The 20,635-nt window shown below is 65.5% G+C and overlaps 2 protein-coding genes across 2 annotated transcripts in view; one reads left to right on the plus strand and one right to left on the minus strand.

Annotated features, from left to right (window-relative positions):
• Window positions 1–15,055, plus strand: part of LOC134340446 (polyhomeotic-like protein 1) — a 74,073-nt gene extending 59,018 nt beyond the window's left edge. Inside the window, exons 9-13 of the mRNA XM_063037690.1 lie at window positions 276–393; window positions 3,439–3,547; window positions 3,838–3,991; window positions 10,367–10,571; window positions 14,827–15,055. Coding sequence (XP_062893760.1) covers window positions 276–393; window positions 3,439–3,547; window positions 3,838–3,991; window positions 10,367–10,571; window positions 14,827–14,981 — 741 coding nt within the window. The 3' untranslated portion in view covers window positions 14,982–15,055. The remainder of the gene's footprint in view (window positions 1–275; window positions 394–3,438; window positions 3,548–3,837; window positions 3,992–10,366; window positions 10,572–14,826) is intronic.
• A 145-nt stretch (window positions 15,056–15,200) lies between these two features.
• m6pr (mannose-6-phosphate receptor (cation dependent)) overlaps window positions 15,201–20,635 on the minus strand; it is a 48,008-nt gene continuing 42,573 nt past the window's right edge. The window contains exons 4-6 of the mRNA XM_063037691.1: window positions 20,153–20,283; window positions 17,364–17,490; window positions 15,201–15,458 (exon numbers count right to left, since the gene is read on the minus strand). Coding sequence (XP_062893761.1) covers window positions 15,324–15,458; window positions 17,364–17,490; window positions 20,153–20,283 — 393 coding nt within the window. The 3' untranslated portion in view covers window positions 15,201–15,323. The remainder of the gene's footprint in view (window positions 15,459–17,363; window positions 17,491–20,152; window positions 20,284–20,635) is intronic.

Genomic DNA, 20,635 nt, shown 5'->3' on the forward strand with positions numbered 1-20,635 from the left:
CAGAGTGAATCTCCCTCCTCACCGTCCCATCACACACTCCCGGGGTCAGACACAGAGTGAATCTCCCTCCACACCGTCCCATCACACACTCCCGGGGTCAGACACAGAGTGAAGCTGATGTTTTGATATTTTCTCTCCTGTGTTTGATCCTCTGTGCCTTTGCCTCTCTCACCCTTTCCCTCCTTGTCTCTCTACCCCTCTTGTCCTCCAATTCACCCTCACTCCCTCCCTCCCCTCACTCCCTTTCCCCTCCCTCCCCTCTCTCCCTTTCCCAGGTGGACTCTGCCCGTGACCAGGGCAATGCCAAGCAGAAGACGCAGGAGCCCCCGGTTCTCCAACCTGAGACGCAGATCAGCTCTCCTCTCCCCGACCCGGAGAACACCCAGCAGCCAGGTAACGTGTGAACCCCCACCGGTCCTCACCCCCAACCCCTCTCCCCTCTCTCTCCCCGACCCGGAGACCACCCGGCAGGCAGGGACGTGTGAACCCCCACCGGTCCTCACCCCCAACCCCTCTCCCCTCTCTCTCCCCGACCCGGACACCACCCAGCAGGCAGGTAACGTGTGAACCCCCACCGGTCCTCACCCCCAACCCCTCTCCCCTCTCTCTCCCCGACCCGGACACCACCCAGCAGGCAGGTAACGTGTGAACCCCCACCGGTCCTCACCCCCAACCCCTCTCCCCTCTCTCTCCCCGACCCGGACACCACCCAGCAGGCAGGTAACGTGTGAACCCCCACCGGTCCTCACCCCCAACCCCTCTCCCCTCTCTCTCCCCGACCCGGAGAACACCCAGCAGCCAGGTAACGTGTGAACCCCCACCGGTCCTCACCCCCAACCCCTCTCCCCTCTCTCTCCCCGACCCGGAGACCACCCGGCAGGCAGGGACGTGTGAACCCCCACCGGTCCTCTCACCCAACCCCTCTCCCCTCTCTTTCCCCGACCCGGACACCACCCAGCAGGCAGGTAACGTGTGAACCCCCACCGGTCCTCTCCCCTCTCTCTCCCCGACCCGGAGACCACCCGGCAGGCAGGGACGTGTGAACCCCCACCGGTCCTCACCCCCAACCCCTCTCCCCTCTCTCTCCCCGACCTGGAGAGCACCCAGCAGCCAGGTAACGTGTGAACCCCCACCGGTCCTCACCCCCAACCCCTCTCCCCTCTCTCTCCCCGACCCAGACACCACCCAGCAGGCAGGTAACGTGTGAACCCCCACCGGTCCTCACCCCCAACCCCTCTCCCCTCTCTCTCCCCGACCCGGAGACCTCCCAGCAGGCAGGTAACGTGTGAACCCCTACCGGTCCTCACCCCCAAACCCTCTCCCCTCTCTCTCCCCGACCCGGAGACCACCCGGCAGGCAGGGACGTGTGAACCCCCACCGGTCCTCTCCCCCAACCCCTCTCCCCTCTCTCTCCCCGACCCGGAGACCACCCAGCAGGCAGGTAACGTGTGAACCCCCACCGGTCCTCACCCCCAACCCCTCTCCCCTCTCTCTCCCCGACCCGGACACCACCCAGCAGCCAGGTAACGTGTGAACCCCCACCGGTCCTCTCCCCCAACCCCTCTCCCCTCTCTCTCCCCGACCCGGACACCACCCAGCAGGCAGGTAACGTGTGAACCCCCACCGGTCCTCTCCCCCAACCCCTCTCCCCTCTCTCTCCCCGACCCGGACATCACCCAGCAGGCAGGTAACGTGTGAACCCCCACCGGTCCTCACCCCCAACCCCTCTCCCCTCTCTCTCCCCGACCCGGACACCACCTAGCAGGCAGGTAACGTGTGAACCCCCACCGGTCCCCTCCCCCAACCCCTCTCACCTCTCTCTCCCCGACCCGGAGACCACCCAACAGGCAGGTAACGTGTGAACCCCCACCGGTCCTCACCCCCCACCCCGCTCCCCTCTCTCTCCCCGACCCGGACACCACCCAGCAGGCAGGTAACGTGTGAACCCCCACCGGTCCTCACCCCCAACCCCTCTCCCCTCTCTCTCCCCGACCCGGACACCACCCAGCAGACAGGTAACGTGTGAACCCCCACCGGTCCTCACCCCCAACCCCTCTCCCCTCTCTCTCCCCGACCCCGAGACCACCCAACAGGCAGGTAACGTGTGAACCCCCACCGGTCCTCACCCCCAACCCCTCTCCCCTCTCTCTCCCCGACCCGGAGACCACCCAGCAGGCAGGTAACGTGTGAACCCCCACCGGTTCTCTCCCCCAACCCCTCTCCCCTCTCTTTCCCCAACCCCGAGACCACCCAGCAGGCAGGTAACGTGTGAACCCCCACCGGTCCTCACCCCCAACCCCTCTCCCCTCTCTCTCCCCGACCCGGAGACCACCCAGCAGACAGGTAACGTGTGAACCCCCACCAGTCCTCTCCCCCAACCCCTCTCCCTGACCCGGAGACCACCCAGCAGGCAGGGACGTGTGGGTCTGACGGGAGCGGGAGACGGGGTCCCGGTGGGTTTGATGGGAGACGCTGTCCCGGTGGGTCTGACAGGAGACGGGGTCCCGGTGGGTCTGATGTAGCGGGAGACGGGGTCCCGATGGGTCTGACGGGAGCGGGAGAGGGGGTCCCGGTGGGTTTGACGGGAGAGGGGTCCTGGTGGGTCTGACGGGAGTCGAGAGACGGGGTCCCGGTGGGTCTGATGGGAGCGGGAGACGGGGTCCCGATGGGTTTGACGGGAGACGGGGTCCCGGTGGGTCTGACGGGAGACGGGGTCCTGGTGGGTCTGACGGGAGTCGAGAGACGGGGTCCCGGTGGGTCTGATGGGAGCGGGAGACGGGGTCTCGATGGGTCTGACGGGAGACGGGGTCCCGGTGGGTTTGACGGGAGTCGGAGACGGGGTCCCGATGGGTCTGATGGGAGACGGAGTCTCGGTGGGTCAGACGGGAGTCGAGAGACGGGGTCCCGGTGGGTCTGATGGGAGCGGGAGACGGGGTCCCGGTGGGTGTGACGAGGGGGCGGGATACGGGGTCCCGGTGGGTCTGACGGGAGACGGGGTCCCGGTGGGTGTGACGAGGGGGCGGGAGACGGGGTCCCGGTGGGTCTGACGGGAGGTGGAGACAGGGTCCCGGTGGGTTTGACGGGAGACGGGGTCCCGGTGGGTCTGACGGGAGACGGGGTCCCGGTGGGTCTGACGGGAGACGGGGTCCCGGTGGGTGTGACGAGGGGGCAGGAGACGGGGTCCCGGGGGTCCGACGGGAGACGGGGTCCTGGTGTGAGAGGGGAACCGGTTAAAGTGTGAGTAGTTTTGACTTGGATATGTTGCCGATATCTGGTGAAGTCTCTCCCCCTCCACTCCCCTCCATCTCACCCGCATCCTGAATTTCCCCCCTCCCTCTTCACCACCTGACCCCAGCCCTCAACCTCTGATCCCCCGTGACCCCAGTGGAGGGTGCGCCCCCTGACCTTGACCCCACTGATGGTGACCCGGTGTTGCAGGGTCGGAGGTCGGCGGCGAGATGCTCCGGTGCGAGTTCTGCAGGTGCCTGGAACCGGCGGACAAGTTCAAGAGGTCAAAGCGTTTCTGTTCCATGGCCTGTGCCAAGAGGTGAGGGGTCAGGGGTCAGCGCTCAACGATCCTCTCCCTCTTTCTCTCCTCCCGCGTTGTCTGTGTTCCCTCTGCCTTCCCGCCGGAATGTATCCGCTGTCCCGCGATTCCACGCCGGTCTCCCGTCTGACTGTCTTTCCCAACCCGCTGCCCGTCTCCCGGTCTGGATGTGTCCTTCGCTTGTCTCCCGGCCTCACCCTGTCTCCCCGTCTGTCTGTATCCCTCCGCCCGTCTCTTCGCTCTTGACTGTTCTCTGGCCTCCCCTGGTCGGACTGTGCCCGGTCCCGTAGGTACAACGTGAGCTGTCGGAAGGGCGTGCGCCGTTTCACGGTCGAACGGGTGGACCCTATGCCCAAGGAGACGGTGACTCGCCTGGCCCGCAGGTCATCGCGACGGGAGAGCGGCGACGCCCTGCGCAGCCCCCTGCACAAGCGGCTCGCCAAGGTAACACAGCACCCCCTCCGTCCCGACCCCGTCCTCCCGTCCCCACCTCCGTGCCCCTCTCCGTCCCGACCCCCGTCCTCCCGTCCCCACCCCTGTCCTCCCGTCCCCCTCTCCGTCCCCACCCCGTCCCGACCCCGTCCTCCCGTCCCCCTCTCCGTCCCCACCCCGTCCTCCAGTCCCCACCCCTGTCCTCCCGTCCCCCTCTCCGTCCCGACCCCGTCCTCCCGTCCCCACCCCATCCTCCTGTCCCCACCTCCGTGCCCCTCTCCGTCCCGACCCCATCCTCCCGTCTTCCTGTCCCCCTCTCCGTCCTCCCATCCCGACCCCGTCCTCCCGTCCCCCTCTCCGTCCTCCCATCCCCCTCTCCGTCCCGACCCCCATCCCCCATCCGCCTCTCTGTCCCCACCCCGTCCTCCCGTCCCGACCCCGTCCTCCTGTCCCCACCTCCGTGCCCCTCTCCGTCCCGACCCCTGTCCTCCCATCCCCACCCCTGTCCTCCCGTCCCCCTCTCCGTCCACACCCCATCCTCCTGTCCCTCTCTCCGTCCCGACCCCCGTCCCCCATCCACCTCTCCGTCCCGACCCCCATCCCCCATCCCCACCCCGTCCTCCCGTCCCCCTCTCCGTCCTCCCATCCCCACCCCGTCCTCCCGTCCCCCTCTCCGTCCCAACCCCCGTCCCCCATCCACCTCTCTGTCCCCACCCCGTCCTCCCCCCATCCCGACCCCGTCCTCCTGTCCCCACCTCCGTGCCCCTCTCCGTCCCGACCCCCGTCCTCCCGTCCCCACCCCGTCCTCCTGTCCCCACCTCCGTGCCCCTCTCCGTCCCGACCCCCGTCCTCCCGTCCCCACCCCTGTCCTCCCGTCCCCCTCTCCGTCCCCACCCCGTCCTCCTGTCCCCACCTCCGTGCCCCTCTCTGTCCCGACCCCATCCTCCTGTCCCCACCTCCGTGCCCCTCTCCATCCCGACCCCCGTCCTCCTGTCCCCACCCCTGTCCTCTGGTCCCCCTCTCCGTCCCCACCCCGTCCTCCCATCCCGACCCCGTCCTCCCGTCCCCCTCTCCGTCCTCCCATCCCCCTCTCCGTCCCGACCCCCGTCCCCCATCCGCCTCTCTGTCCCCACCCCGTCCTCCCGTCCCGACCCCGTCCTCCTGTCCCCACCTCCGTGCCCCTCTCCGTCCCGACCCCTGTCCTCCCATCCCCACCCCTGTCCTCCCGTCCCCCTCTCCGTCCCCACCCCGTCCTCCTGTCCCCACCTCCGTGCCCCTCTCCATCCCGACCCCATCCTCCCATCCCCACCCCTGTCCTCCCGTCCCCCTCTCCGTCCACACCCCGTCCTCCTGTCCCCCTCTCCGTCCCGACCCCCGTCCCCCATCCACCTCTCTGTCCCCACCCCGTCCTCCATCCCGACCCCGTCCTCACGTCCCCACCCCATCCTCACGTCCCCACCCCGTCCTCCTGTTCCCACCTCCGTGCCCCTCTCCGTCCCGACCCCCGTCCTCCCGTCCCCACCCCTGTCCTCCTGTCCCCCTCTCCGTCCCCACCCCGTCCTCCTGTCCCCACCTCCGTGCCCCTCTCCGTCCCAACCCCGTCCTCCTGTCCCCACCTCCGTGCCCCTCTCCGTCCCAACCCCGTCCTCCTGTCCCCACCTCCGTGCCCCTCTCTGTCCCGACCCCGTCCTCCTGTCCCCACCTCCGTGCCCCTCTCCGTCCCGACCCCCGTCCTCCCGTCCCCACCCCTGTCCTCCCGTCCCCCTCTCCGTCCCCACCCCGTCCCCCTCTCCGTCCCCACCCCGTCCCGACCCCGTCCTCCCGTCCCGACCCCGTCCTCCTGTCCCCACCTCCGTGCCCCTCTCCGTCCCGACCCCTGTCCTCCTGTCCCCACCCCGTCCCCCTGTCCCCACCTCTGTGCCCCTCTCTGTCCCGACCCCGTCCACCTCTCCGTCCCGACCCCTGTCCTCCCATCCCCCTCTCCGTCCCGACCCCTGTCCTCCCGTCCCCCTCTCCGTCCCGACCCCGTCCTCCCGTCCCCCTGTCCCCACCTCTGTGCCCCTCTCCGTCCCGACCCCGTCCTCCTGTCCCCCTGTCCCCACCTCTGTGCCCCTCTCTGTCCCGACCCCGTCCTCCCGTCCCCACCTCCGTGCCCCTCTCCGTCCCGACCCCCGTCCACCTCTCCGTCCCCACCCCTGTCCTCCCGTCCCCCTCTCCATCTCCACCCCGTCCTCCTGTCCCCACTTCCGTGCCCCTCTCCGTCCCGACCCCCGTCCACCTCTCCGTCCCGACCCCTGTCCTCCCATCCCCCTCTCCGTCCCGACCCCTGTCCTCCCGTCCCCCTCTCCGTCCCGACCCCGTCCTCCCGTCCCCCTGTCCCCACCTCCGTGCCCCTCTCCGTCCCGACCCCGTCCTCCCGTCCCAACCCCCGTCCTCCCGTCCCCACCCCTGTCCTTCCATCCCCACCTCGTCCTCCCGTCCTGACCCCGTCATCCCGTCCCCACCTCCGTGCCCCTCTCCGTCCCCACCTCGTCCTCCCGTCCCGACCCCGTCCTCCCGTCCCCACCTCCATGCCCCTCTCCATCCCCACCCTCGTCCACCTCTCCGTCCCGACCCCTGTCCTCCCATCCGCCTCTCCGTCCCGACCCTCGTCCTCCCGTCCCCACCCCGTCCCTCCCCCGTCCTCCCATCCCCCTCTCCGTCCCGACCGCCGTCCTCCAGTCCCCCTCTCCGTCCCCACCCCGTCCTCCTGTCCCCCTCTCTGTCCCGACCCCCCTCCTCCCGTCCCCACCCCCGTCCTCCCGTCCCCACCCCGTCCTCCTGTCCCGACCCATCCCCCCGTCCCCCTCTCCGTCCCGACCCCCGTCCTCCCGTCCCCCTCTCCATCCCCACCCCCGTCCTCCCGTCCCCACCCCGTCCTCCTGTCCCGACCCCTGTCCCCCGTCCCCCTCTCCGTCCCGATCCCCGTCCTCCCGTCCCCCCGTCCCCCTCTCCATCCCGACCCCCTCCTCCCATCCCCCTCTCCGTCCCTACCCCGTCCTCCCGTCCCCACCTCCGTGCCCCTCTCTGTCCCGACCCCCGTCCTCCCATCCCCCTCTCCGTCCTCCCGTCCCCACCTCCGTGCCCCTCTCCGTCCCGACCCCCGTCCTCCCGTCCACCTCATCGTCCCCACCCCGTCCTCCTGTCCCCACCTCTGTGCCCCTCTCCGTCCCGACCCCCCTCCACCTCTCCATCCCCACCCCCGTCCTCCCATCCCCCCGTACTGCCATCCCCCCATCCCCCGCTCCGTCCCGACCCCCGTCCTCCCATCCCCCCCCCGTAATCCCATCCCCCCATCCCCCTCTCCGTCCCCACCCCGTCCTCCTGTCCCCTTCTCCGTCCCCACCCCGTCCTCCTGTCCCCTTCTCCGTCCCCACCCCGTCCTCCCGTCCCCCTCTCCGTCCCAACCCCGTACTCCCGTCCCCACCTCCGTGCCCCTCTCTGTCCTGACCCCCGTCCACCTCTCCGTCCCCACCCCGTCCTCCTGTCCCCCTCTCCATCCCGACCCCCGTCCTCCTTCCCGTCCCAACCCCCGTCCTCCTGCCCCCTCTCTGTCCCCACCCCGTCCTCCTGTCCCCACCTCTGTGCCCCTCTCCGTCCCGACCCCCGTCCTCCCATCCCCCCATCCCCCTCTCCGTCCCCACCCCGTCGTCCTGTCCCCTTCTCCGTCCCCACCCCGTCCTCCCGTCCCCCTCTCCGTCCCGACCCCGTCCTCCCGTCCCCACCTCCGTGCCCCTCTCTGTCCTGACCCCCGTCCCCCCGTCCACCTCTCCATCCCCACCCCGTCCTCCCGTCCTGACCCCCGTCCACCTCTCTGTCCCCACCCCGTCCTCCTGTCCCCCTCTCCATCCCGACCCCCGTCCTCCTGCCCCCTCTCTGTCCCCAACCCGTCCTCCTGTCCCCACCTCTGTGCCCCTCTCTGTCCCGACCCCCGTCCCCCGTCCACCTCACCATTCCGACCCTCGTCCTCCCGTCCCCACCCCATTCCCCCCTTGTCCTCCCATCCCCCTCTCCGTCCCGACCCCCGTCCTCCCATCCCCCCCCCCGTACTGCCATCCCCCCATCCCCCTCTCCGTCCCGACCCCCGTCCTCCCATCCCCCCATCCCCCTCTCCGTCCCCACCCCGTCCTCCTGTCCCCTTCTCCGTCACTACCCCGTCCTCCCGTCCCCCTCTCCGTCCCGACCCCGTCCTCCCATCCCCACCTCCGTGCCCCTCTCTGTCCTGACCCCAGTCCCCCCGTCCACCTCTCCGTCCCCACCCCGTCCTCCCGTCCTGACCCCCGTCCACCTCTCTGTCCCCACCCCGTCCTCCTGTCCCCATCTCTCCGTCCCCATCCCGTCCTCCTGTCCCGCTCTCCATCCCCACCCCGTCCTCCTGTCCCCCTCTCCGTCCTCCTATCCCCATCTCCATGCCCCTCTCCGTCCTGACCCCCGTCCCCCCGTCCCCACCCCGTCCTCCCATCCCCCTCTCCGTCCCCACCCCGTCCTCCTGTCCCCACCTCCGTGCCCCTCTCCGTCCCGACCCCTGTCCTCCCGTCCCCCGTCCACCTCTCCGTCCCGACCCCCGTCCTCCTCTCCGTCCCGACCCCCGTCCTCCCGTCCCCACCCTGTCCTCCCATCCCCCTCTCCGTCCCGACCCCCGTCCTCCCGGTCCCCTCTCTGTCCCCCCGTCCTCCCATCCCCCTCTCTGTCCTGACCCCCATCCTCCCGTCCCCCTGTCCCCCTCTCCATCCTGACCCCGTCCTCCTGTCCCCCTCTCCGTCCTGACCCCCGTCCTCCCGTCCCCCTCTCCGTCCCGACCCCCGTACTCCCATCCCCCCATCCCCCTGTCCATCCCCACCCCGTCCTCCTGTCCCCTTCTCCGTCCCCACCCCGTCCTCCCGTCCTGACCCCCGTCCACCTCTCTGTCCCCACCCCCGACCTCCCATCCGCCTCTCCGTCACGACCCCCGTCCTCCCGTCCCCCTCTCTGTCATCCTATCCCCCTCTCCGTCCTCCCGTCCCCCTTCCCGTCCTGACCCCCATCCTCCAGTCCCCGCCTCTGTCCCGTCCCCTGTCCTCCTGTCCTCCTCTCCATCCCCACCCCAGTCCTCCAGTCGCCGCCTCAGTCCCAACCCCCGTCCCCCTCTCCGTCCCGACGCCCATCCTCCTGTCCCCCTCTCCGTCCCCACCCTCGTTCCCTGAAAGTGGGGTCACGGGTAGACGGGGACCCCGGGGAGCGTTGTGGAACAGAGGGACCCAGGGGTACGGGGACACTGTTCCCCGAAAGTAGGGTCACGGGTAGACGGGGACCCCGGGGAGCGTTGTCGAACAGAGGGACCCAGGGGTACGGGGACACGGTTCCCCGAAAGTGGAGTCACGGGTAGACGGGGACCCCAGGGAGCGTCGTGGAACAGAGGGACCCAGGGGTACGGGGACACGGTTCCCTGAAAGTGGAGTCACGGGTAGACGGGGACCCCGGGGAGCGTTGTGGAACAGAGGGACCCAGGGGTACGGGGACACGGTTCCCTGAAAATGGGGTCACGGGTAGACGGGGACCCCGGGGAACGTTGTGGAACAGAGGGACCCAGGGGTACAGGGGACACGGTTCCCTGAAAGTGGAGTCACGGGTAGACGGGGACCCCGGGGAGCGTTGTGGAACAGAGGGACCCAGGGGTACGGGGACACGGTTCCCTGAAAGTGGAGTCACGGGTAGACGGGGACCCCGGGGAGTGTTGTGGAACAGAGGGACCCAGGGGTACGGGGACACGGTTCCCTGAAAGTGCGATCACGGGTAGACGGGGACCCCGGGGAGTGTTGTGGAACAGAGGGACCCAGGGGTACGGAGACACGGTTCCCTGAAAGTGGAGTCACGGGTAGACGGGGACCCCGGGGAGTGTTGTGGAACAGAGGGACACAGGGGTACAGGGACGCGGTTCCCCGAAAGTGGAGTCACGGGTAGACAGGACGGTGAAGAAGGCGTTCGACACGCTGGCCTTCATCAGTCAGGACACTGAGTACGGGAGTCGGGGGGTCACGTCCCAGTCGTACGAGACGTCGGCGAGGCCGCGCTGGGAGTACGGTGTTCGGTTTTGGTCGCCCCGCTGTGGGCCTCGGAAGCTTCCGCCGGTGTAATTGGCGTCGAACCGCGGTGGGAGGGAACTGGGGGCCTGGGACTCAGCCTGATGGCGGAGACGGGGAGGAAATCGTTCAGCCGGGAGAGGCGGGAGGCGAACGCGTGGGGGACGGGAGGTGCCACTGGCGGCTTGGCGGAGGACGGGAGCCGAGCCCGTGGGTCCCGTTGCCTGCGGAAGGCCGTGGATCCGTGCTGTGTGATATGACCTCCCCTCCGTCTCTCCCCGGCTGGCAGGGGCTGGAAGACTCGGGCCGGACCAGCGATCTCGGCGGCTTCGAGGACTCGACCGCGGCCAGGCAGCCGGCGGCCCTCGAGAGGGACCTGGGCGCAGGCGGGGGCCCGGGGTCCGAGCTGCCGGGGGCCGGGGCAGGCCTGGCCACCGGGAACCCGGCCCTGTGGACCGTCCAGCAGGTCCACGACTTCATCTCCTCCCTCCCAGGTGAGATCCCTCACCCTGCCCTGAGGCTCCCTCGCGAGTGAGGTGTGTGTGTGTGTGTGTCTCCCCCACGGGGTGAGTGTGACCGTCTCTGTCTCTCCCCACCCCCTGACGGTGTGTGTGTGTCCCCCACGGGGTGAGTGTGACCGTCTCTGTCTCTCCCCACCCCCTGACGGTGTGTGTGTGTCCCCCACGGGGTGAGTGTGACCGTCTCTGTCTCTCCCCACCCCTTGACGGTGTGTGTGTGTCCCCCACGGGGTGAGTGTGACCGTCTCTGTCTCTCCCCACCCCCTGACGGTGTGTGTGTGTGTCCCCCGGGGTGAGTGTGACCGTCTCTCTGTCTCCCCCCACCCCCTGACGGTGTGTGTGTCTCCCCCACGGTGCGTGTGACCGTCCCGTCTCTCTCCCCACCCCCTGACGCTGCGCGTCTCTCCCGTACGGTGCGTGTGACCGTCCCGTCTCTCCCCACCCCGACGCTGTGTGTGTGACCGTCCCGTCTCTCCCCCCACCCCCTGACGCTGCGCGTGTGACCGTCCCGTCTCTCTCCCCACCCCCTGACGCTGTGCGTCTCTCCCGTACGGTGCGTGTGACCGTCCCATCTCCCCCCACCCCGACGCTGCGCGTGTGACCGTCCCGTCTCTCCCCACCCCTGACGCTGTGTGTCTCTCCCGTACGGTGTGTGTGACCGTCCCGTCTCTCCCCCCACCCCGACGCTGCGCGTCTCTCCCGTACGGTGCGTGTGACCGTCCCGTCTCTACCCCCACCCCGACGCTGCGCGTCTCTCCCGTACGGTGCGTGTGACCGTCCCGTCTCTCCCCACCCCGAAGCTGTGCGTGTGACCGTCCCGTCTCTCCCCCCACCCCGACGCTGCGCGTCTCTCCCGTACGGTGCGTGTGACCGTCCCGTCTCTCCCCCCACCCCGACGCTGTGCGTGTGACCGTCCCGTCTCTGCCCCCACCCCCTGACGCTGTGCGTGTGACCGTCCCGTCTCTCCCCACCCCCTGACGCTGCACGTCTCTCCCGTATGGTGCGTGTGACCGTCCCGTCTCTCCCCCCACCCCGACGCTGTGCGTGTGACCGTCCCGTCTCTGCCCCCACCCCCTGACGCTGTGCATGTGACCATCCCGTCTCTCCCCACCCCCTGATGCTGCGCGTCTCTCCCGTATGGTGCATGTGACCGTCCCGTCTCTCCCCCCACCCCGACGCTGTGCGTGTGACCGTCCCGTCTCTCCCCCCACCCCGACGCTGTGCGTGTGACCGTCCCGTCTCTGCCCCCACCCCCTGACGTTGTGCGTGTGACCGTCCCGTCTCTCCCTCCACCCCGACGCTGTGCGTGTGACCGTCTCTGTCTCCCCCCACCCCCCGACGCTGTGCATGTGACCGTCCCGTCTCTCCCCACCCCGACGCTGTGCGTGTGACCGTCCCGTCTCTCCCCCCACCCCGACGCTGTGCGTGTGACCGTCCCGTCTCTGCCCCCACCCCCTGACGCTGTGCGTGTGACCATCCTGTCTCTCCCCACCCCCTGACGCTGCGCGTCTCTCCCGTACGGTGCGTGTGACCGTCCCGTCTCTACCCCCACCCCGACGCTGCGCGTCTCTCCCGTACGGTGCGTGTGACCGTCCCGTCTCTCCCCACCCCGACGCTGTGCGTGTGACCGTCCCGTCTCTCCCCCCACCCCGACGCTGTGCGTGTGACCGTCCCGTCTCTGCCCCCACCCCCTGACGCTGTGCGTGTGACTGTCCCGTCTCTCCCCACCCCCTGACGCTGCACGTCTCTCCCGTATGGTGCGTGTGACCGTCCCGTCTCTCCCCCCACCCCGACGCTGTGCGTGTGACCGTCCCGTCTCTGCCCCCACCCCCTGACGCTGTGCATGTGACCGTCCCGTCTCTCCCCACCCCCTGATGCTGCGCGTCTCTCCCGTATGGTGCGTGTGACCGTCCCGTCTCTCCCCCCACCCCGACGCTGTGCGTGTGACCGTCCCGTCTCTCCCCCCACCCCGACGCTGTGCGTGTGACCGTCCCGTCTCTGCCCCCACCCCCTGACGCTGTGCGTGTGACTGTCCCGTCTCTCCCCCCACCCCGACGCTGTGCGTGTGACCGTCCCGTCTCTCCCCCCACCCCGACGCTGTGCGTGTGACCGTCCCGTCTCTGCCCCCACCCCCTGACGCTGTGCGTGTGACCGTCCCGTCTCTCCCCCCACCCCGACACTGTGCGTGTGACCGTCTGTCTCCCCCCACCCCCCGACGCTGTGCATGTGACCGTCCCGTCTCTCCCCACCCCGACGCTGTGCGTGTGACCGTCCCGTCTCTCCCCCCACCCCGACGCTGTGCGTGTGACCGTCCCGTCTCTGCCCCCACCCCCTGACGCTGTGCGTGTGACCATCCCGTCTCTCCCCACCCCCTGACGCTGCGCGTCTCTCCCGTATGGTGCGTGTGACCGTCCCGTCTCTCCCCCCACCCCGACGCTGTGCGTGTGACCGTCCCATCTCTCCCCCCACCCCGACGCTGTGCGTGTGACCGTCTCTCCCCCCACCCCGACGCTGTGCGTGTGACCGTCTCTGTCTCCCCCCACCCCCCGACGCTGTGCATGTGACCGTCCCGTCTCTCCCCACCCCGACGCTGTGCGTGTGACCGTCCCGTCTCTCCCCACCCCGACGCTGTGCGTGTGACCGTCCCGTCTCTGCCCACCCCCTGACGCTGTGCGTGTGACCGTCCCGTCTGTGCCCACCCCCTGACGCTGTGCGTCTCTCCCGTACGGTGCGTGTGACCGTCCCGTCTCTCCCCCCACCCCGACGCTGTGCGTGTGACCGTCCCGTCTCTCCCCCCACCCCGACGCTGTGCGTGTGACCGTCCCGTCTCTGCCCACCCCCTGACGCTGTGCGTGTGACCGTCCCGTCTGTGCCCACCCCCTGACGCTGTGCGTCTCTCCCGTACGGTGCGTGTGACCGTCCCGTCTCTCCCCCCACCCCGACGCTGTGCGTGTGACCGTCCCGTCTCTCCCCCCACCCCGACGCTGTGCGTGTGACCGTCCCGTCTCTCCCCACCCCGACGCTGTGCGTGTGACTGTCCCGTCTCTCCCCACCCCGACGCTGTGCGTGTGACCGTCCCGTCTCTCCCCCCACCCCCTGACGCTGTGCGTCTCTCCCGTACGGTGCGTGTGACCGTCCCGTCTCTCCCCCCACCCCGACGCTGTGCGTGTGACCGTCCCGTCTCTCCCCACCCCGACGCTGTGCGTGTGACCGTCCCGTCTCTCCCCCCACCCCGACGCTGTGCGTGTGACCGTCCCGCCTCTCCCCACCCCGACGCTGTGCGTGTGACCGTCCCGTCTCTCCCCACCCCGACGCTGTGCGTGTGACCGTCCCGTCTCTCCCCACCCCGACGCTGTGCGTGTGACCGTCCCGTCTCTCCCCCCACCCCCCGACGCTGTGCGTGTGACCGTCCAGTCTCTCCCCACCCCGACGCTGTGCGTGTGACCGTCCCGTCTCTCCCCCCACCCCGACGCTGTGCGTGTGACCATCCCGTCTCTCCCCCCACCCCCTGATGCTGTGCGTGTGACCGTCCCGTCTCTCCCCACCCCGACGCTGTGCGTGTGACCGTCCCGTCTCTCCCCACCCCGACGCTGTGCGTGTGACCGTCCCGTCTCTGCCCCCACCCCGACGCTGCGCGTCTCTCCCGCAGGGTGCGTGTGACCGTCCCGTCTCTCCCCCCACCCCCTGACGCTGTGCGTGTGACCGTCCCGTCTCTCCCCCCACCCCCCGACGCTGTGCATGTGACCGTCTCTGTCTCCCCCCACCCCCTGACGCTGCGCGTCTCTCCCGCAGGGTGCGTGTGACCGTCCCGTCTCTCCCCCCACCCCCTGACGCTGTGTGTGTCTCCCCCACGGTGCGTGTGACCGTCCCGTCTCTCTCCCCACCCCCTGACGCTGCGCGTCTCTCCCGTACGGTGCGTGTGACCGTCCCGTCTCTCCCCACCCCGACGCTGTGTGTGTGACCGTCCCGTCTCTCCCCCCACCCCCTGACACTGTGCGTGTGACCGTCCCGTCTCTCCCCTCACCCCCTGACGCTGTGCGTCTCTCCCGTACGGTGCGTGTGACCGTCCCGTCTCTGCCCACCCTGACGCTGTGCGTGTGACCGTCCCGTCTCTCCCCCCACCCCGACGCTGTGCGTGTGACCGTCCCGTCTCTCCCCCCACCCCCCGACGCTGTGCGTGTGACCGTCTCTGTCTCCCCCCACCCCCTGACGCTGCGCGTCTCTCCCGCAGGGTGCGAGGAGCTGGCGGCCGAGTTCCGGCTGCAGGAGATCGACGGCCAGGCCCTGCTCCTGCTGAAGGAGGAACATTTGATGACAACTATGAATATCAAGCTGGGCCCCGCGCTGAAGATCTGCGCCCGCATCAACCTGCTGAAGGAGCTGTAGAGCGGGGACGAGGGGCTGGGGGAGACGGCCAGACCGGCCAGACGCTGGGGAGGGCGGCTCGAGCGAGAGAGTGTGGGGGCGTCTGGAGAGACGAGAGGGGGGGCCTGCCCCGCTCTCGGGGGTGTGGGGGGAGTGAGACGCGCCTGTCGGCGTGGAATAAAGATTCAAAGCTGCGCCGGTGAAGTCTGTGCTGATTGGCGAGCGAGACGGCGAGACGGGCAGGAGGCCAGACAACTTTTATTAAAAGACCCAGAACGCGTGACAGAGAACGCGAGGCCCCACCGAACCGCGATGCGGAGACTGACGGATCCGAGCCCACCCCGTGCCCCGGCACCGACGGTCTCACATCGGCAACAGGTGCTCATCCCGATCCTCCTCCTCCTCCTCGTCCGCCGCACCCAGGGGCTGCGAGCCCACGCCCCGGTACGAGGGGGGCGGCGAGCGGGACCTCGAGCGGAAGACGAAGTCGCAGCCGTCCTAGGGGTGGGGAAACGGAGGCCGGTCAGCGAGAGAGAGAGAGAGACAGAACGCACTCGAGAACCCTTCTCTCAGTTCCGCCCCGTTTGGAGCAGTACAGGCCCTTCGGCCCACAATGCTGTGCTAACCCACTCCAGGACCCATCTAAACCTCCCCACCTCCGAAACCCTCCATCGTCTCCCCATCTCAGAGTCTCTGAAATGTCCCGAATGTACCTGCCTCCACCAGCACCCCTGACAGGGCATCCCACACACCCACCACTCTCTGTAAAACCAAAAATCACCCCCTATACTTTCATCCAATCACCAAGAAATTATCACTCCTCGTGTTAGCCATTTCCACCCTCCCTCGAGAAAAAGTCTCCGGCCGTCACCTCTTATCATCTTGTACACCTCTATCGGGTCACCTGTCTTCCTCCTTCGCTCCAAAGAGAAAAGGGCAAACTCGCTCAACCTCTCCTCATGAAACACCCTCTCTAATCCAGGCAGCATCCTGGTGAATCTCCTCTGCACCCTCTCTAATCCAGGCAGCATCCTGGTCAATCTCCTCTGCACCCTCTCTAATCCAGGCAGCATCCTGGTCAATCTCCTCTGCACCCTCTCTAATCCAGGCAGCATCCTGGTCAATCTCCTCTGCACCTTCTCTAATCCAGGCAGCATCCTGGTGAATCTCCTCTGCACCCTCTCTAATCCAGGCTGCATCCCGGTGAATCTCCTCTGCACCCTCTCTAATCCAGGCAGCATCCTGGTGAATCTCCTCTGCACCCTCTCTAATCCAGGCAGCGTCCTGGCCAATCTCCTCTGCACCCTCTCTAATCCAGGCAGCACCCTGTCAAATCTCCTCCGAACCCTCTCTAATCCAGGCAGCATCCTGATGAATCTCCTCTGCACCCTCTCTAATCCAGACAGCATCCTGGTGAATCTCCTCTGCACCCTCTCTAATCCAGGCAGCATCCTGGCAAATCTCCTCTGCACCCTCTCTAATCCAGGCAGCATCCCGGTGAATCTCCTCTGCACCCTCTCTAATCCAGGCAGCACCCTGGTGAATCTCCTCTGCACCCTCTCTAATCCAGGCTGCATCCTGGTCAATCTCCTCTGCACCCTCTCTAATCCAGGCAGCACCCTGGTGAATCTCCTCTGCACCCTCTCTAATCCAGGCTGCATCCCGGTGAATCTCCTCTGCACCCTCTCTAATCCAGGCAGCATCCTGGTGAATCTCTTCTGCACCCTCTCTAATCCAGGCAGCGTCCTGGCGAATCTCCTCTGCACCCTCTCTATTCCAGACAGCATCCTTGTGAATCTCCTCTGAACCCTCTCTAATCCAGGCAGCACCCTGGTGAATCTCCTCTGCACCCTCTCTAATCCAGGCTGCATCCTGGTCAATCTCCTCTGCACCCTCTCTAATCCAGGCAGCATCCTGATGAATCTCCTCTGCACCCTCTCTAATCCAGGCAGCATCCTGGTAAATCTCTGCACCCTCTCTAAAGCTCCCACCTCCTTCCTACAATGAGGCGACCAGAACCGAATGCAATACCCCAAGTGTGGGTCTAACGACGGTTTTAAAGAGCTGCACTGTTACCCAGCAGCTGGAACACGGGCCTTTTCCGTTAATCGTCCACGCCAAGGACATCTCACGCCCTCTTCCAGTTCTCCCAGGCCCTCCTTCTCCTTCCCGGTGACCTTGTGACTTCCCGGTGCCCCGTATGATCCTCGCTTCCTTAAACCTGAAGTAAAGTCCTTTCTTCCTCTTGTTCCATATTGTTTTATTCCCCCACTCTCTGTCCCTTTTAAACCCCCACTGTCCACCCCTTCCATCCCCAATCTCTCTCCCCGTCGTTCTCCCCAATCTCTCTCTCGCACAGAGAGCGTCCCATTCACCCACCCGGCGCGGGTGGCGCTGACTCACCGCCGTCAAGTTGCCAACCTCCTGCCAGAAGGAGTGGTTGGGGAACTGGTCCATGCCTTTGGCCTTCAGCACCAGCCGCTGGTACAGGAAGCCGCCCAGGAGGTAGACGGAGAGCAGCGTGACGAACCTGCGGTGGGAGGGGGCAAGAGTCAGTGTGGGGAGAGGCCCCTCTCACTCCCGTTGCCCCCTGCACTCCCCTTTACCCTCTACCGTAGACACCATTCGTTCTCTCCCTCCTCCCTCTCCAACACAACATTCCCTCCTGTCCGACACACCATCCCCCTCTCTCCCCATCCTCCCCCCGCGACCCACCATTCCCGAGACACCACAACACTACAGCACAGTACAGGCCCTTCGCCCCTCGATGCTGTGCGGACCCACACACCCCTGATATCTCCCCCTGAACCTCCCTGTCTTAACTTTGTACATATGCCCTCTGGTGTTTGCTGTTCGTGCCCTGGGAAACAGGTACTGGCTATCCACCCTATCTATGCCTCATAATCTTGTAGACCTCTATCAAGTTCCCTCTCATCCTTCTATGCTCCAAAGAGAAAAGTCCCAGCTCTGCTAACCTTGCCTCATAAGACTTGTTTTCCAATCCGGGCAACATCCTGGTAAATCTCCTCTGCACCCTCTCCATAGCTTCCACATCCTTCCGATAATGAGGTGACCAGAACTGAACACAGTAACTCCAAGTGTGGTCTCACCAGAGATTTGTAGAGTTGCAACATGACCCCTCTACTCTTGAACTCAGTCCCCCTATTAATGAAGCCTAGCATCCCACAGGCCTTCTTGACTATCCTATCAACCTGTGCAGCGACCTTGAGGGATGTATGGATTTGAACCCCAAGGTCCCTCTGTTCATCCACACTCTTAAGTAATCGACCATTAACCCTGTACTCAGCCTTCTGGTTTGTCCTTCCAAAATGCATCACCTCACACTTATCCGGACTGAACTCCATCTGCCATTTTTCTGCCCAACTCTGCATCCTGTCTATATCCTCTTGTAACCTTTGACAACCGACAGCTCCATCCACAACTCCTCCAATCTTCATGTCATCCACAAACTTACTCCACCATCCTTCCGCCTCTTCATCCAGGTCATTTATAAAAATCACAAAGAGCAGGGGTCCCAGGACAGATCCTTGCGGGATCCACTAGGCACCGACCTCCAGGCAGAATACTTTCCTTCCACTACTACCCTCTGCTTTCTTCCTGTAAGCCAATTTTTTATCCAAACAGCCAAGGTTCCACTGATCCCATGCCTCATGACTTTCTGGATGAGTCCCTCCTGGGGGACCTTGTCAAATACCTTGCTAAAATCCATGTAGACCACATCTACCGCCCTACCCTCACCAATTTCTTTTGTTACCTCTTCAAAAAACTCAATTAGGCTCGCGAGGCACGACCTTCCCTTCACAAAGCCATGTTGACTATCCTTGAGTAGACTGTACTTCTCCAAATGCTCGTAGATCCTATCCTTAAGAATCCTTTCCAATAGTTTGCAGACCACCGACGTTAAGTCTCACCGGTCTATAGTTCCCAGGATTCTTCCTATTACCTTTTTTAAACAAGGGAACTACATTTGCCATTCTCCAATCCTCCGGCACCTCCCCTGCAGACAAAGAGGATTCAAAGATCATAGCTACCGCTCCAGCGATCTCTTCTCTCACTTCCCACAGCAACCTGGGGTATATCACATCCGGCCCTGGGGACTTATCAATCTTGATGCTTTTAAGAAGATCCAACACTTCTTCTTCCTTAATCTGCACATTGTCCTGCACACAGGCCTGTTCTATTTCGACCTCACCCTGATCAGGGTCCTTTTCACTTGTGAATACTGAAGCAAAGTATTCATTTAGGACCTCCCCAACCTCCTCCGTCTCCAGGCACATGTTGCCTTCTTTATCCTTTGGAGGCCCCACCTTCGTTCTTGTCATCCTTCTGTTCTTCACATACACACAGAACGCCGTGGGGTTCTCCTTAATCCTACATGCCAAGGCCTTCTCATGCCCCCTTCGAGCTCTCCTAATTCCTTTCTTAAGCTCCGTCCTGGCTACCCTATATTTCTCATGAGCCCCTCCTGCTTCCTTCATCTTATATCTAACATATGCTTCCTTCTTCCTCTTGACGAGTTGCCTCACGTGTTTCGTCAGCCACGGTTCCCTTTTCCTACCACTTTTTCCTTGTCTCAGTGGGACAAACCTATCCTGAACCCAGTACTAAACTTCCTCCACATTAATTCTGTGCTTTCGCCCGTGAACATCTGTTCCCCTCTCTCTCCTCTCCGACCCACCATTCCCCCTCTCTCTTGCCCCTCTCCGACCCACCATTCACCTCATCATCTTGTACACCTCTATCAGTTCACCTCTCATCCTCCGTCGCTCCAAGGAGAAAAGGCCGAGTTCACTCAACCTATTCTCATAAGGCATGCTCCCCAATCCAGGCAACATCCTTGTCAATCTCCTCTGCACCCTTTCTATGGTTTCCACATCCTTCCTGTAGTGAGGCGACCAGAACTGAGCACAGTGCTCCAAGTGGGGTCTGACCAGGGTCCGATTTAGCTGCAACATTACCTCCCAGCTCCTAAACTCAATCCCACGATTGATGAAGGACAATACACCGTCTGCCTCCTTAACCACAGAGTCAACCTGCACAGCAGCTTTGAGTGTCCTATGGACTCGGACCCCAAGATCCCCCTGATCCTCCACACTGCCGAGAGTCTGGCCAGTAATCCGACGCTGCGTTTGCCAGACTCTCCCTCCCTCCCCGTCCCCCCCGGGACTCACAGGATCAGCAGCACAGATCCGCTGCTCAGCTTTCTGACGTTCCTGGGACAGGCCACGCTGCTGTCCATCTCGAACAAGTAAAAGCAGTCAGACACCTTCTCCCTCTGCTCCAGGGTCACCGCAAATCTGCCCTGTGAGAGAGAGAGAGTGTCAGTGAACAATAGCTGCGGGGGTTGGCCCTTCGAGCCAGCACCGCCATTCACTGTGATCCTGGCTGATCACCCACAATCTGTATCCAGTTCCTGCCTTATCCCCATAACCTCTGATTCCGCGATCTTTAAGAGCTCTATCCATCTCTTTCTTGAAAGCATCCAGAGACTTGGCCTCCACAGCCTTCTGGGGCAGAGCATTCCACATATCCACCACTCTCTGGGTGAAAAAGTTTTTCCTCAACTCCGTTCTAAATGACCTATCCCATATTCTTAAACTGTGGCCTCTGGGTCTGGACTCACCCATCAGCGGGAACATGCTTCCTGCCTCCAG

Source organism: Mobula hypostoma, chromosome X1 (assembly GCF_963921235.1).
Source record: "Mobula hypostoma chromosome X1, sMobHyp1.1, whole genome shotgun sequence".
NCBI classification, from domain to species: Eukaryota; Metazoa; Chordata; class Chondrichthyes; order Myliobatiformes; family Myliobatidae; genus Mobula; species Mobula hypostoma.